This window comes from Apodemus sylvaticus, chromosome 11, assembly GCF_947179515.1.
Source record: "Apodemus sylvaticus chromosome 11, mApoSyl1.1, whole genome shotgun sequence".
NCBI classification, from domain to species: Eukaryota; Metazoa; Chordata; class Mammalia; order Rodentia; family Muridae; genus Apodemus; species Apodemus sylvaticus.
The window spans coordinates 78,790,826-78,808,677 of NC_067482.1; the positions used below are offsets into that span (position 1 = coordinate 78,790,826).

Genomic DNA, 17,852 nt, shown 5'->3' on the forward strand with positions numbered 1-17,852 from the left:
GTTCACCTGTTACTTTTGGGCTCAAGGTAAGAGAGTATTTGGATGAGGAGATAATGAAAATTTGGTGAATAAATGGTCCAATTAGAAGAACCATCTGCAGGGTAGAGATTGTAGACTTCAGGTATCTCATTCGTCTTTTGTGATTCCATGATACTTTCTAAGAAAACTTCTGAATAGTAAGTTTTTCTGAGTAGTGATTTGTTCATTACCAAGAGGTTTGCATTATTTAGGAATGGTTTTTGTTTGTTTTGAGGTAGATCAGTTTAAGAAATGGTACCACAGAGATTACCTTGGATACAGATTATAAATCTGGAACCTAGGTCATTAATCTAAGATGTTAGCACAGCCTTTGGCTGCACTTTCAGTGTTCTTTTTATTTGCGCCACATATTAAGAATAAGCAGGTGAAGGGACTTAAATATTTATGGCTGAGTGTGTTCTATAAAGGGGTCAGATTTGAATTTTGAACTGGCAGAGTAAATTTGGAATTATAAATATTCTGAAACTTGGAAGACCCTGAACGGGCCTTCAAAATCTGTCTTGTTCCAGCATCACTATAGACTTTCTGCAGTAACAGTAGTATCAGCAATTCATTGCTTCCAGTACTTACTGTTTTAAATATAAAGTAATTTCTAAGACAAATCTAGAGGTTTAGAATTATTCTTGTTTTGCATTTGAGAACATTGAGGCTCAAAGAAATTAAAGGTTTACAGAGAGGCAGCTGGAGAGGCAAAATAAAGGTACCCAGATTTAAGACAGTATGAAGCATTTGGCTCTAGTGCTTAATATTTTTAACCTAATATTGACCATTACTTTGAAGGTTTTGTTTTTCTATTTGTAAGGCAGAGAATTTAAAATTTCTGCGTAGTATTTCTCCCTTTGTTATTGTACACATGATTAACAGTATGTGAACACTGCCAAAGCAAGGAAGTAAACTGAGTTACTTGAATGAGGTGATGTTGGAAAGTTTTCTGTGAATTTTATCCATGTTGGATTGAAATTAGTGCTTCCTTCAGCATAAAAGGATTAGCTTATCTTTTTTGGAAACCCTGAAATTTCTTACCTGGACCACAAATTTGATTTTTGAAATGATTTGAATGTGTCTTGTTTTACTTGAAGAAAACATTAACACTACAACACCACAATGAGGGTGTTTTGTTTTTTTCAGTCAAGGCTTAACTGTGTAGCCCAGGCTGACTTTCAGCCTCTTAAGTGCTGGGATTTCTGATTTCTGGTGTGGGTCATGGTTAAGGTTTTGTTTTTTGGGGGGATGGGGGGGTGGTTGTTTTGTTTTTGTCATTATGACTTGACAGGAAGTTCATTCTTAAGAGAAAAGTAAAACTTTAAAAATGTTTATATATTGTACTAGTAGAATAGTAGAATGGTTTCATAAATCAACTCCAGAGAAGGAAAGATTGGTCCTACAGTACCTTCTTTGTTCTATTAAAAATCTTAAAAAAATGCCAATTTCATATGTTACAATATTAATCATATTTCGAATTGTGAAATTAACAGTATTTTATTTTTCTTTTTATGTAGACTTGTAGGAAGAGCCCAGGCTAGAAGGTAGAAATCTTTGTGGTTTTGTGAAAAGCCTGTGCTTAGAAACCTGAAAACCCTATATGATATATATATATATATATATATTTTTTTTTTTTTTTTTTTTTTTTTTGGTTTTTTTGGATTTGGTTTTTTTGGAGACAGGGTTTCTCTGTATAGCTCTGGGTGTCCTGGAACTCACTCTGTAAACCAGGCTGGCCTTGAATTCAGAAATCTGCCTGCCTCTGCCTCCCAGAGTGCTGGGATTACAGGTGTGCACCACCACAGCCCAGGCAAAATCCTATATTTGAATGCTGCTTTTCCATACCTATGCACAAGGCAACTTTTTTGAGCCTCAGTTTATTCATTTGTAAGATGGAGCTAATATGTTAGTGTTTGAAGATTATGCCATATAACAGTCAAATGTGTTTATTATTTTCTTTATATTGTTTATGTAGAGTAATGTAGCTTGTCATTGGTGTTAGACATTAGATAAGTTTTAAAAATAGTATTTTATATGGATGTTTATTTGTATGTATGAATATGTACCACATTCATGCCTGATACCAACAGAGTTCAGAAGAGGGCATCAGGTCCCTTGGAACTGTAGTTAGGGATGTTTGTGAGCCACCATGTGGGAGCCTGAAACTGAACCTGAGTCGTCCTTAAGACCAGTATGTATTCTAAAGCACTGAGCCATCTCCAGTACCTAAGCAGACACATTCAGAAGTATATGTGGGAGAGAGTAAACAGGTTTCAGTTTTCATGAAAATTAAATCCTATGATACTTAATATTGATGGTTATTCTTAGTTATATATATATCAAGGCTAGAAACAGGCTGCAAATTCTCATGTCAGCCTGAAAAATCTAGTTTCTTTTGATATACACTTCCTTTTTTGAGATTATACAGGTTAGGGTTTTCAAATTAAAGGAATTTTCCTCATTTATGCCTGCCATTCTTGGTATAGTAGTAGTAGTAATGTTCCTTTGACATAAGATAAATATCTTAAGTTAATTGATTTGATATACTTTATGTAGTCAGGTGAGCATAATGTTTAATTTAAGATGACAGTTTTTTAAAAAAAAGATTTATTTTATATGAGTACACTGTAACTATCTTCAGACCACACCCAGAAGAGGGCATCAGATCCCATTACAGATGGTTGTGAGCCACCATGTGGTTGCTGGGAATTGAACTCAGGACCTCTGGAAGAGCAGTCAGTGCTCTTAACCACTGAGCCAAGGTGACAGTTTTTTATGTCTTATTACTCTTGGAACATTCTGTGATTTACCTTTGGCATATGGTATTTTTGGGTGGTTTTATCAATGTGAGACATGAATGTACAGGGACCTAATCAAGTCGGAGACTTCTGTATTTCATATGACTTGCAAGCCTGCTGAAATAAAGGTTGACCATATATTTGTGTGTGTATGTGTGTGTGTGTGTATCCATATATGTATATATATATATATGTATATATACATATATATGCGTGCACACTATTTGAATATAAAATGATTCCAGAATTTCTTAGCCTCCATCACCGCTGCCTCCTCTTCCTCCTCCCCCCCCCCCCACCTCTCAAAACAAGGTCTCATTGTGTATAGTTCTGGCTGTCTTAGATGGAAGTCACAGAGATTTGTGTTTTTCTTTGTCTCCCTAGTGCTGGGATTAAAGGCATGTACCACTAGCTTTATTTTCTAGCAGTCGAGGCAATTAACTATCGTCAACGAATAATAAACTCAGTAAAAATTTTCATGGCTTTGAGCTTGTGAACAACTTTTTGGTTTAAATTCAGGTTGACTAGAGAAACCATTTTCTTTACATAACAAGCAAAATGAGTTTGTTGCTAGAAATGCTGAGCTGGAAAACTATTTCTTCTGGGTCACAAGTGTAAAATCATGATTGAAAGTATCAGTTTATAAAAAGCCTTTGTGTTTTACCAGTTAGTTGACTTTGGGTAATGTGTAAATGAAACTTATCTGTAACGAAAGGTTTTCTTTTTCTTTTTCTTTCTTTCTTTTTTTTTTTTGTGGGTTTTTGTTTGTTTTGCTTTTATTTATTTATTTATTTGTTTATTTGTTCATTTATTTATTTATTTTTGAGACAGAGTCTCTCTGTTTATCTCCAGCTGTCCTAGAACTCATTACTTAAACTAGGATAGCATCAAACTCAGAGATATACCTGCCTCTGCCTCCTGAGTGCTGGGGAATTAAAAATGTCTACAGCTATGCTTGACTTGACAAATATTTTTTAAAATATTTATGAATGTCTTTTGAAAATGCTAGCTACAGTATACCCTTTGAAATATTTGTCAAAAAAGGAAACTTGCATTTTGTGTGTTTTTATGATTTTTAAGAAATATTTAGAACAATGGCTTCAGCATTTATAGGCTCCTTCTATCATTTGAGATTCTGAGTATTGTTTCTGACTTTCCCAAGAACACTAAGACCCTTTAATGGTAAGTACTACTATACAAAAACACTCCTTATCTACATTTAAATATCGATTAGCTTATCTGAAATACACATGTATAAAATACTGCTGTTACTGGTAGCAACAAAATTTGGGTTTTTTTTCTTAAAGATTATATACAAAGCACATTTCTAAACTTTGCAGAGTACAGTGAAATTTTAGCTAGATGTGCTTCATGTTTGCCTTTTTAATAGCCATCTACTGGATTCTAAATATCTCATATTTATATGAAACAATTGGATGTAGTGCTTATGGTATTCTTTTGTTCTTAAGGCAAAGAGTGTTATAACTTTCCCCATAAATCTTATTTACGGTTTTACAATTAAAGGTCAGATACATTTCCTTTTCTTTTCCTTTTAGTTTTTTTTTTTTTTTTTTGGAGACAAGATTTCACATAGTCCAGGTTGACCTTGAACTTGGAAAGTAGCCAAGAATGACTTTTACCGTCCAGTCTTCTTGCCCTTATATCTGAGTTATGGGTATATGCCACCATACCTGGTTTTATGTTGTATATCTACCTACCAACTGAGCTACATTCCCCAGTCCAATAATATTTTAAGAGAGAAGAATTTGAACTCTATTTTACAAGTGAATTGGTAGTATATTTTGATATAAGTCTTATTATTGTACTCCAGAGGCTAAGTTTTTTGAGATTCATTGATATATATTAAAAACATGTTTATATTTAAATAAACTAAAATTATTAAAAATAGAATTGGCTATTTTATATTTCTACATTTCCATTCTGGATTGTATAGAAAACTAATTTGATATAATTTTTGGGCTTATATCAAACAGGAAGATAAATGACTGAAAACTTGAGAATAAATATTTGAGTCTTCTTTTTTAAAAAAAAAAAAATTGAGTCTCTATAGAGACTATCAGGAATTGCCAATGCTGACTATTTCAAGTCATTGTGGTGAGATATTGGACTAATTCAATTAGCAATAATTACACCCCAGATAAGACATAATATAGCCAGTGCTCAAAGCTGGATTCCCCTCTTAATAATTTTGTTTTAAGTGTAGGATCTAGCTATACAGCCTGGGCTTGCCTAAGACTTGTCATTGTCCTCCCTTGGCCCTATGGAATTACAGTTGTATGCCATAATGCCTGGGTATAGATTGACTTTTTTGTCTTTTTACCGTATAGGGATCTAACTCAGGCAAGTGCTCAGACACCGAACTACAGCCTCTGTTTCTAGGTTGACCTTTAATTTACATTATATTTAATAATTCACTTTAATTTTCCAACCTGTCTGCCTGTCTGCCTGCCTCTCTTTTTGGTGAGGACTAAGTATAAGGCCTAGGCATGCTAGACAAATACTGAGCCACATACCAATATCCTCAGCTCTCTTAGACAAGTGCTTCTCGGCCTTCCTAATGCTTTGACCCTTTAATATAGTGATGACTCCCAACCATAAAATTATTCTTATTGCTACTTCATAACTGTTATTTTGCTACTGTTCTGAATCATAATATAAATATTTATGTTTTCCAAATATTTGGGGATTTTCAACCCATTGGTTTGAAATTTGAAATTTCCTTAATTTTTTTACCTCTTTTTTTTTTTTTTTTTTTTTAAACAGAATCTTGCTACATAGTCTAGGCAGGCCTTGAGTTCTTCATCATCTTACTATCTTTTGAAAGATATAAGGAGTTTACAGGCTCATAGAAATAGGGACACTGCTACCATAACTTGTAGACACTTATTTATAATAAAGAGATGACTTTTAAAGGCAAGGTTTCTTTTAGAAATTTGATTTTTCCAGGTCAAATACCTAACATTTGGATTTTAGCCAGAAGAATGGTGAATTGGTGATAAAAAAATGTCCATGTCTTGCTACAACATATCTCTTAGTCCTACTACCTTTGGATTAACAACAGATATATTCACTGATCTCATGGGATAAAATTTCTCACTAAAATTCTAGGAAGTGATAATTTTACTTATTAAAAATTCACAGTAAAAAAATGAGTGACTGACAAAAATCAGTTTTCCTGGATAGTTGTTAGGAGATTTTATAAATTAATGTTTATGGTTTGTTTAGACCAATATAATAAGTGGCCCAAGATCTTAAATGCCAGGTATTAGTGTTATATTTCAATCTAAATTTTTAGAAATTGTCATCTTGACTATTGACTGAAACTGAAAAAGCAAGAATAATTTATAAAAATTGATAATGGTTTGTGTCTGTTACTTTCTATTTCCTTTAAAAGTCAAGCTGTTTTTCTGGATGGTTCTTTGTGGACCTGTTCTACTTTGTTTGGTGGAGACTGATACAGGAAAATACATGAATTAAGACAGGGTAAATTGAGCATTAGCAGTTTGTGCTATAAATATCTGAGTGTGATCTGCACCAGTGAAAAGAGAAAACTCATCCTCTTGTGCAGCTTATAAACAAAAATACTTATTTTTGACTTTCTCAGATGTTGGATAAAACCATCCTTTTTGTTTTTTGAGTCAAATTCTTCTGAAATTTGATGTGGTCTTCTGGGTATCTAGGAGGAAATTAAGCTTTTTAAATAGAGACTTCAGTGGTTATCTCCTGGAAGCTTCTGAAAGTTTGGGTTTAGTAATCATATCTTTTCAGAATTCAAGATATTTATTTACTTGCTAGGATTATATATTTATAATTCTTTCTGTGAAGAAACTGACAGGTGCTTAAAGCAATGAAAGATAAAATAGAAGCATTTTCCCCCTAGGAAGACTATCATTACTTTTAACAGTGCATGTAGACATTTAAAGATTCTTTAAGGTGGGTTTTTCAACTAAAAATAGTAAAAAATATTTCTAGCAAATGGCAGGAGTTGATTTGAGAAGAATTAGCTCTAGAAAGGCTTGTGTTATAGAGAAGTTTAAATTTAGTAGTGTACATGGGGATTTGGGATTTTTTTCTAAAACCTCTTAAATGTTTTATAACTTTAAGACTCATGTTCAGTTCATAATACTTTTGTTGACTCTTAAAATTTATTATTTCAGAACCACTCATGAATTCTTATTTGGTGCTCTTGCTGAACTGGTTGATAATGCAAGGTATGTAGCCTTCCAGCCTATAACTGCTTCAAGTGGAAACTTTCTGGATCATCAGTGCCTTTGCTCTCAGATGACTTGAGAGAAAGACAGTTTTTTCTGTATTTGTTATAACTCCTAAGAGATTTGTTAGCAAGAAGTATTTTTATTAGCATAGGAGTTCACACTTTTTTTGATTACATTAAATTCATTCATTGCTCTTTGTGATCTAACCTAAAAATAGGAAACTAACCACTTCTAAATCACCCTCTCTTGTGTATTAGAGCATGGTAATTGTGAAAAGTAGGGAATTAGATAGGATATTCAAACTGATGGGACATGTAGGTTATAATATTAATTTGTGCTGCTAAGATGCTATACCACTGAATGCCTCTAAAACTAGGCCAGAGTTTTACATCCTCTCCCAAATACATGTTTTTATGGCAAGTGGATGTTCTTAATCATTGTCTTCCATTGTGAATTTTTTGTTATTTTGAGACAGGACCTCACTGTGTAACTCTGCCTGGATTGGTACTCACTGTGTAGATAGACCAGGGTGACTTTGAATTTACAGAGCTCTGACCTCTCCCTCTCATGGGCTGTATGCTGTGTGTTGTGTGCTACTATGCCTGGTCTAGTATCTTCCATTATTAGCATCAATGTTTGGAAGGAATCATGTTTCAGCATTCATATATAGTGTTCTTAGTGTTAAAAGAATATACATATTACTGTATAAGACCAAATAAAAGTTGGGGTTTGTTCACAGACAAAGACTAGTTCAAAGATTCTATTTATAATTATGAAAATATCATCTTAGTTTTATTGAATATAAACTAAAACTCAGATATTTATTGACTAGTGTTGATAACTAGTGAAGGAAGAAGAGGGTAAAGGTTGATAGTATAATTTGAAACGTCCTCAGTTAAACAAAGAATATAGAAAATAAATTTAAAAAAATTAAAAAAAAAAAAAAAAGAACCGTCCTCAGTTAGTGACCTTAAAATTCCTAATGTCTGTTCAGCTGGCATATACTGTTAGTACTTTTTTTTTTTTTAAGACAGGTCTTGCTGTATAGCATAAGATTCTTCTGCCTCAGTTTCTTGACTATTGACATTATAGATATGTGTTATCATACTTTTTATTTTGCTTTTGTTACTTGTTATCTGCTTATGAAAATGTACTGCTGAGCCGGGCGTGGTGGGGCACGCCTGTAATCCCAGCACTTGGGAGGAAGAGGTAGGCGGATTTCTGAGTGCAAGGCCAACCTGGTCTATAGAGTGAGTTCCAGGACAGCCAGGACCACACAGAGAAACCCTGTCTTGAAAAACCAAAAAAACAAAAAACAAAAAAAAAAAGAAAAGAAAAGAATGTACTGCTTATAAAAATACACTGCTTATGGAAATGTACTAGATGACACATTGTTTAACTACAAAATTCCCATTTTGTTTTAATTCTGATTAGTTTATAATTTTCCCATTCACTTAAAAAATGTAACTTAATGGAATTATGATTGAAATTGCTGCTTATTAATTTAGTTGAACTATGGTGTTCTGCTGTAGCAGATAATTTTTTGAGATAGGATCTCATGTAGCCCAGACTGGCTTCAAATTTTGTATATTGTTAAGGATGGCTTTAACCTTTGAATTCTCCTGTTTATACCTTCTGAGTACTGGGATTACTCAGTTCTGAGGCCTGCATCGCTATGTTAAATTTCAGGCTAGGGATTGAGCCCAGTATTTTGTTCATGCTAAGCAAGCACTGTACCAACTGAAGTATATTCTCGGTTCCTCAGCCACGTATGTTAAAACATGTTTATACCTTTGAGAATAGGTACATATGCAGGTATGCATATCTTTTTTGTTTTATGGTTTTGGTGCTAGGATTGAACCCAAACTTTACATGTGCTAAGCTTATACTCTATCTCTGATCTACATCTCCAGAACTGTGTGAATTTTTAGTGGATTTTTTTTTCATTTGAAACCAGTGAAAGTATGCCTGTTTCCTTGTCTGTACGTAATAGAACTGTACTAATGTAATTCCAGGCCTTTAAAGAGGTTACTATTTATGACAAATTTGTCTGACTTCAACTGTTTGCTGGAATCTAATGAGATTCCTTTCAAGATTAGGGAAGATAAGATTGTGGGTTCAGGAACTGATTTGTTTATTACAGTGTTTGTCATGAGACCTAATTTTTCATAGATCTGTGGTGGATTACACCTTTTCAAATGTTGGAAAGAAGGAAAAATACATGTTGGAACATCTTTTTATGATTGCAGTAAAGTGAGTGTAGGAAACAAGTATTGATCTTGGTGTGTGTGCGCATGCGCACGAGTGCTGCCGGGGTGGCTACAGTTCAAGAATGAGACCTGAGTCCCAGCACTCATAAAAGCCTGGCCTAAGAGCACATGCTTGTAACTACAGTGCTTGAGGATGAGGAAAGGAACTCTTTGGTACTTTCTGGCTAGGCAGTTTTGTTGAGTCTTCAAGATCCATGTTCTGTAAAAATAAGGTGGAAGGTTCAGTAAAATGGCTGTCTGCTGCTAAGCTGATGACCATTTTGAGTACACGAGAAAGAAGGAGAGAACCAACTCTTCTAAATTGTTCTCTGACCTCATGTGCTCTATGACCATGCACACTAGCATACAACAAAGTAAATAAATGTAAAAAGAAGAGCAAGTGGAGAGCAATGACAAGAGGACACTCAGGATCAACCTTGGTCTTCACATGCACACTTGCCCAAGTACATTCACACATATATGAACATGTACATACACTTGGACATGTATGTATATAATATTCTTAATGAACAATTTTTACAGTGAAATCAACATTTGAAGAATATATCCAGGGATATTGAGCATATAGTGCAAGTTATAGAATGTGTACTAACATACACAAATCCTATGTTTTATCTCTAGCTGTAAACTGAGTATGGTAGTGCACACTTGTATTCTTAGTGTTTAGGAGGTTGAAGCAGGAAGATCTGAAATTCAAGGTCATTCTTGGCTACATATTGAACATGGAGATACTAGGATGTATGAAACTCTTAATAATGTATCCAGGTCCTGTGTGTCATGAATTCTAAATAATTTGGAGTGCTTGAAATAGTTCATGCATATGTCAGGGAAATTGTGTGATCAAGTGGGAAAAAAAAAGCCAAATAGTCTTTTCTATAGCTTAAATAATTCAAAATAGTATGCATTTTGCTGATTGATGCTTCATATTCTCATTTGTATCTCAAGGGTTTTTTTTTCTCCCTTTAATTTTGCAGAGATGCTGATGCTACCAGAATAGACATTTATGCTGGTAAGCCAGACTTTAGACCTTATAATGCTAAACTTTCTTTTTCTTAACGTATGTATGTATGTATATATATATATATGTATGTATGTGTGTGTGTGTATACACTTTTTTTAAAAATATAATATGCTTAAGTAAGTGCTTTCTGCAGCCCGGAGATGGCAGAATTTCTTCATGTTATAGGTGGAAATGGGGCAGTTCTGATCATACATGCCTTAGAACCTAGGAGATTTATGAAACAGAATAGTGGGAAGTAAAATGACCCAGTATTTCTCATCTTTTTGGAAGGCAAGATATTGTTGAAATTAATCCCTCATAACTCTTGGCAGCAGAGGTTCCTCCCTGAAAAGTTGCTGATGTAGTAGAAATAGCTTGTAATTGGTTTATAGAGTTGTTGAGACCATGGTGTATTAGTCAGGCTTCTCTAGAGTCATAGAAGTTAATAGAATGAAAAAATATATATAATTTATACATGTATGTACACACACACACACACACACACACAGATTCATTAGAATGACTTAGAGGCTGCAACTCTAATTGGATTCCCCCAATCCAACAATTACAATCCAACAATGGCTGGCTGTGAATGGAAGGAAAGTCCAAGAATCTAGTAGTGTCTTAGTACACAAGGCTGAATGTCTTAGCTAGTCTTCATTATACACTGGAATCCCAAAGAGGTAGGTTAAAATGACAGTGAAGGAATGGATGTGCAAGCAAGATGAGGGCAAGCAGGCAAAGAGCAAAAGCTTCTGTTTTCCATGTCCTTATATAGGCTTGGCCCAGATTAAAGGAGTATGTCCCTGCCTCAAGATTCAGATCAAAGTCAGGTGCCTTTCTACCTCAAAGGTCCAGACTAGAAGTGGATCCACCCACTTCAAACCAAGCAGAAAATCCCTCACGGGTGTGACCTCTATTTCTGGATTCCAGTTAATTTCCAGATATAGTCAAGTTGACAACCAAGAACAGCCATCACAAGTCTACTCTTGTCAACTTGTCACACAGTCATCTCTCTTTATGTCGTGATTAATTTACAAATGAAAACAACCAGGTCATAATAATGCCTAAATTGTAACTATCTCACATACAGTTGCAAGCATATTATATACTTAACAAGGCCATAATTACACCTAAAATGATAATAACTACCCTTTCTAAAACCTCAAACTCATAAATTTAGAATAGGTGGAGATGTCCCTTGGGGGACATTGTTAGTATCTCAAACTTAAATATGATAACCATTGATATTTCTTAATTGATGTTATATTGCATGATAAGGAAATTGAAAGGAAACACAAATATCTGTACAAACACATTCTTAACAAAATATAAAATCCTTTTGTCAATTATAATCCTTGTTTCCATAATTGGCCATGTGGCCTTAGCTGGTATTTATAACTACCTTTTTCTACTGCCCATTCTATTCTACCCCTGTCAAGCACTTCATTGGGTCTTATTTTGTTTTTTGTTTTTTTCCCCCCTTGGAGGAGTGACCCATATCTTCATTCCTGAGAATATATGCCTGGACTAAGCTGTTGTTATTTCCTATTGACTTAATCACAGGACCTGGTAGCACCAAGAGACACCCTAAAGGATCTTCTGCACTCTAGACACAATTCTTCTTACCTTCATTGTGCAGAAGCAATCCAATTTCCCCCATGGTAATCTGGATCAATCACCCCTCCTAACAATGTTATTCTTTTTTTAGCCTCATGGTTTAAAGGCATTAGAAGCCCAAAGTGGCCAGGAGTAAGTGTGAGCTTCAATGCCATGTATGTTCTCCTGGTAGAAACATTCCCCATTCTGAAAACAAAACTTCTAGGTCAGCAGGACTTAGGGTTGCAAGAACTGGAGACAAAAATTTTCATAATGGGGTCACTAATGGTGATAGTGAGTGGAGCTATTATTTTCACCCCTTGATTCCTGGACCCGTGGATTCTGGCAGTAGGAGAAACCAAACCATATTTTGGACACTGATTCAAAGCATATACCACCTTCTGGAAACCTTGCCACAGCTCTCCAGGCTATTGCCACTTAATTGGCAGTGCAACTCTGTCTTCCAAAGGCCATTCCATCAGTATTGTAGGGAACATGGTAAGACCAGTGAATTCCATGGTTGTGGACCCACTGTTGCCTTTCTCTGGCTGTGAAGTGAGTTCCTTGATCAGAAGCAATACTGTGTGGAATACCATGATGGTGGATAAGGCCTTTCTCTAAGTCCGTGGATGGTGGTTTTGATAGAACCATTATGTGCGGAAAAGGCAAATCCATAACCAAAATAAGTATCTACTTTAGTAAGGACAAAGTTGTCCTTTCCACAGAGGAAGTGGTCCAATGTAGTCAACCTGGTACCAGGTCACTGTCTTAGTCACCCCAGAAATGATCTCTGTGGTTGGCACTCAGCAGTGGCTGTAGCCAGGTCACTTGTTGAATGGTAATTCATATTGTCAAATCCCTGCGTAACCCCATCTGTTACCAAGGTCACTTTGTTCATGGGCCCATTCCTCAATGACAGGAATGGCTGGAGAAAGAAACTGACTATCCACAGAACAGGGCATTCTATCTACTTGATTATTGATTTTCTCAGCCAAACTTACCTTTTGATAAGCATTTACATGGGACAGAAGTATCTTCACATAATTTGTCATTTGGAGAGATCTACTCATATACTTCTTCCCCTGATGTCTTTTTCACCAACTTCACCAATGGTCATATGCTCTTTTCAAGTCCCTGCTCATCCAGCCAGTCTATTTGCTCCAGCTCATGAATCAATGAGCAACTATACATTTGGCCATTTCTCCTTCAGAGAAAGTTACTGCTGGCTTAGCAGACAGTGGGGATTAATTTTCTCAGTCAAGGGTGACAGGCAGTCTTTTAAGGAGTGAGGCTGAGAGTACTATCTCAAGTGAAAAAAAAAAAAAAACCTTTGAGAATTAGAAGGTTCAAAGTTCTCAGCTTCAATAGGGTCCTCCCACAGATCCCAATTTGAAGTTGTAGGATCCCATTCTCTACCAATTAATGCACTTACTTAACTGTAGACACCCTCTGAGTCTAGGACTTGAATTTTAGCTGTTGTTTTACCAACTTTATAATGAGTTAGATTTTCCATAACTTGAGCTCTGTTGCTTCTAGAAAGCAGATTTTCTTCTAGGGACTTAGAAACTTTTAGGCTATTGATGCGACTAGAACTGGTCTTTTTTTTGTTGTTGTTGTTTGTTTGTTTTTGTTTTTGTTTTTTGGATTTGGTTTTTGTCGAGACAGGGTTTCTCTGTGTAGTCCTGACTGTCCTGGAACTCACTCTGTAGACCAGGCTGGCCTTGAACTAAGAAATCCGCCTGCCTCTGCCTCCCAGAGTGCTGGGATTACAGGCGTGCGCCACCACCTCCCGTTGGAACTGGTCATTTTTATCACTAAGTTTTTTATGTCCTTCACCATATTCTAAGATGGTAGAAGTTGGCTGATTTTATCATAGAGCTCATCCCTATTCTTTGTCAGTTAAACCATAAATAAATTGAATAACCAACCAATGTTATCATTTTCCTTACTTTCCCTCCAAACTGTCATAGGTTTATGTACAGGGTCACCAAATCTATTACACTTGGTAAATCAGTATAGTCAAATGCATTTATCCCCATAAGTTTGTAATATAGTTAATACCATGGGCATTGTAGGTGTCTTCCACCTTGTGGGAGACAGGGTAGCTGAAGAGGCTTTAGTAATTGTAGGTGTTTGCTAATTGAAAAGCCAGTTACAGATACTTAAAAGATTCATGCTTATACTTCTGTTGTTCTAGAACCACTTCTAGTACCCACATTTGTATTAATCAGGGCAAAAAACAGCAAAAGCTCTGTCTTCCATGTCTTTTATATAGGCTTCCAGGCAGAAGGCGTGGCCCAAGTTGAAGGTGTATATGTTCCTGCCTCAAGATCCAGATCAAAGTTAGGTGCCTTTCTACCTCAAAGTGGATGCACCTACTTTAAACCAAGCAGAAAATCCATTTCTGGATTCAAGTTGATTACATTTGATATTAACTGGAATGGAAATCATAGACCATCTCTTTGAAATATTAGGCCTAAAACTGGATACTGTGGCAGCCTCTGCTGTTTTGCTTAATTGGCTCTGCTGTTATATTTTAAGGTCATCTTTCTCCCAGAGTTATGGTAACAATGAAAGAGTTTATAGTCATTATCATTGAACTTTTATTTACTTTTTAAATGGTTTGTTTGCTGCTTATTCAATATTTATAGTAACACCCTTTTTGGTCATTTTGATACTAAAATCTTGAAAAATGGAATTGAAATCCATTCTTAAATCCAATTTGGTTAATGTAATATATTTTATTGACATTCTTTTCTGAAATATGAAAGGTTTTGGTCATATTTTGAACAACATGTAGGTTTTGGAAGTCTGCATTTCTATGGAACGTACAGTTATCAGATAACCCTCTTCATGGAACCACTTGATACATGGGAATAGAGCATAGAACCATTAGTGTTATATTATTAGGAAGACTCTCTAGATAAGATGAAGTATTTAGACTAAATTATTTGGAGAAAAGAAAGTATTCAGAATACCTACATATTAGCTATCCTGCCAAGATTCTGATAGCCTTCTGTTAAAAAGGCTGCCAAAGTGGTTGAAATACTTTGGATTTGTTATTATTACTTGTTTTTGGTTTTAGACAGGAACATGCTAGTTAGCTTTTTAGTTTTAGATGAAAGTAAAAGAAAAAAGTAATATAGTAAGAGACTTCAAGATGATGATTGCTAAATCTCCTATATGGTGCCATTTTTCCCAAGCTATAGCTGAGTTTGCTTGTAGGAGAACTGACAGTTACTTTTCAGAGAAACAGTAAATATTCAAACTATTATCCAGAGGATTAAGAAAAAGGAGCCTCTACTTCAAGTGATATTGAAGGAACACATACTTATAGCTTGAGTTCTTATAAAGAAAAGATCATCTTTGTTCCCTTCTACCATCGTCATTGGGTAAATTTTAGAAGGAAACCCAGGAAAATTAGATGATAAATGGAGTGCTCAGTGTGCTTTCTATTTGCTTTGGGAAAAGTCCAGAGGGTAAGATGAAGCCCTTGCTCTAAGAACCTAATATTCAATTGAAGAAACAGCACACTACAAATGTTTACAGACAGGTAACTAGACCTTGAGGGAACAGTCATGACACTAAGAAGCTGGGCATTGTGGCACGTGCCATTAATCCCAGCCCTCTGCGGGTAGAGGCAGGAAGATCACCTCAGTCATCCCTGCTACATGGGAAGTTCAAGGCCAACCTGGGCTTTATGGTCATACCGTACTTGTAAACTGCATGGAGAAACTTATAAAAAAAATTCTTTCTCCCTATAGAAAAAGAACTTCGAGATAAATCTTTGAATTAGGAGAACTTGAACCCACAGTTGAAGTGATAACTCTGCTGAAATAGTATGGCAGTCTTACCTTAACACAAGGGCCTAGAAAGTAACATCTTGGGTATTATTCAAGGAGTCTTGGGACTTTTCAAATACATTTGGTTCTAGTTTTTAAATCCCAAATCAGTTTTCACATAATTTTATAGCATAGTAAACATTAGTATGCGTAGTATACATCTCTGAGCAGGTGCTAAGACAGTGCTGCCGTCATGCTCTGTACCTCAACCGGTTCAAGGCTTCATGTGACACTGCTTTCTATAGATGGAGAATCAGAAGACTTTTAATACTTTAAAGATAGGAACAATAAAAACCCTTGTTCCTACTTGCCTCATTTCACTTGGATTGCCTAGATTTTGATAAAAGGTACTACCTTAGGAAGAAATGTCTCGTATACTAGGATCTTCTAGGAGCAGCCTCCTCCTTGACCTTTCAAGAGATATTTTAGTGAGGGTTCAGTCTCCTGGACATTGAGTGATACTTGAAAATCTCTGTGGTTTATGGTCCATCTAAAATAGTATTTTAATTTACATTAGTTTGTCTATTTAGCAGAGCATAGTCACGACTCATTTAGTTACACCCTTAGGGGGGTACAAAAAACATTTAAAACAGATTGTCAGGACAGATAATTGTACATGAACTGAAGCTTGGATTCTTTAGGGAGTAGGCTCCAAAGTAGCTTTGGGCTTAACCTTAGATTATTTTACACAGACTTCCTCCTTTTTAGTAGACTTTTGTTCTTATTAACTTTTATTCTTGTGCTGAGCAGTAGACCATGAACAAGATCTCTACTGGAGAGGCTGATGTTAGTGGTTCTTCCCATGGTTTGTTTGGCTTCCCTGCTTTCACTTCTGCTTCACTCCCTTCTCTGTTTTATATCTACGATGTGATGATGTGATTCCCATTGTTTATGCAGACTTCATTGAGTTAAAGGGCACCTTGAAACTTGGTATGGGCTTTTTCCTTATTTGAGAGTCTTTCTCCATTGTTATGACCTTCAATGAGTTGCCACTTGGCACTGCATAAGATGGCTACTAAAAAATCATCTACTTACTGGTGGCCATGGTCTGTTGTATCTTCTTCCTGTTAGCCAGGAAGCCTTGTCACAGCTACTGTGTATCTTATTGCTAGAGGGCTGTAGTTCTAAGACCAGAACCAAGAACCTCTTGCTGTGTCTTATATCATCTTGCTTTTCAAGGGCCTGTGTCTAGGAAAGGATGTGACACAATCTGCATTAGTCAGTGATCATATGTAAACGTAGTAATTTTATGTAGTCTTTTAGATGGCAGATGCCACCATCATTCTCAAACTCCATCTGGCATCATTTTGAATGTTATCTCAGACTTAAATCACAAAAGAAGATACCCTGTTGAGTTTAAACAGCTAGTTGGTGAGGTATAATACATAATAAACTACTTAAATTGAGATCCATGTCATTGGGCAGATGTAAAGAGATGTAGAGAGAAGATAGGCATATTCAATGGTCTTGAATGTGGTTCAATACTGGTCCCTTCCAATAAATTCTTGGAAGCTTTGTTGTGAGTTTGAAAGCACCAGAGAAGCTTTACATCCTCAAGGGCCCTAAAGTTTAACTCATACTAGCTTAGTACTTTTAGAAGAAACTGGATTTGACCTAACTCTTTACCAGGCTTCACTTTGGTTCACCTTCTGTTCATACCCAGGCTGTTGCCCTGTTAGTGGTAACAGCTGAGTAATGGCAGCCGCTTCTTTTATAGAGAGGCGGGAGGACCTTCGAGGAGGATTTATGCTTTGCTTTTTGGATGATGGAGCAGGAATGGATCCGAGTAAGTGGTTATATGATGATTGTTTCTTTTGTGGAACGTAACAATTTACTATTAAAGTTGCTTTTTTGTGACCTCACTCTTGTGGCTAGAAGATTCACCTGGGGAATGAAAAGCCTGTTGCAACATCTCAGGCTTAATTACACTGTGTTTTTGCTGGGTCTTGTCCTAACATGGGAGGTGTTTGGATAACATGAATGTCATCCTGAAATCAGTTAGATTACTTTTCTCTTGACAATGTATTTATCAGCTTATGCAACATCCCAGAGCCTTAACTACTGAGGCTTCTTCCCCTGAGACTGTT

At 35.8% G+C, this 17,852-nt stretch overlaps 1 protein-coding gene and 1 pseudogene across 3 annotated transcripts in view; one reads left to right on the forward strand and one right to left on the reverse strand.

Moving 5' to 3' along the window:
- Positions 1–17,852, forward strand: part of Morc2 (MORC family CW-type zinc finger 2) — a 42,833-nt gene that overhangs the window by 2,343 nt on the left and 22,638 nt on the right. For all 3 annotated transcript variants that reach the window (XR_007980283.1, XM_052199452.1, XM_052199453.1), the window contains exons 2-4: positions 6,998–7,051; positions 10,299–10,333; positions 17,483–17,551. Coding sequence is in view for 2 of the 3 variants with exons in the window: in XM_052199452.1 (XP_052055412.1) it covers positions 6,998–7,051; positions 10,299–10,333; positions 17,483–17,551 (158 nt within the window). In the remaining variant the exon portion in view is untranslated. The remainder of the gene's footprint in view (positions 1–6,997; positions 7,052–10,298; positions 10,334–17,482; positions 17,552–17,852) is intronic.
- On the reverse strand, positions 4,882–5,008 carry LOC127696958 (uncharacterized; annotated as a pseudogene).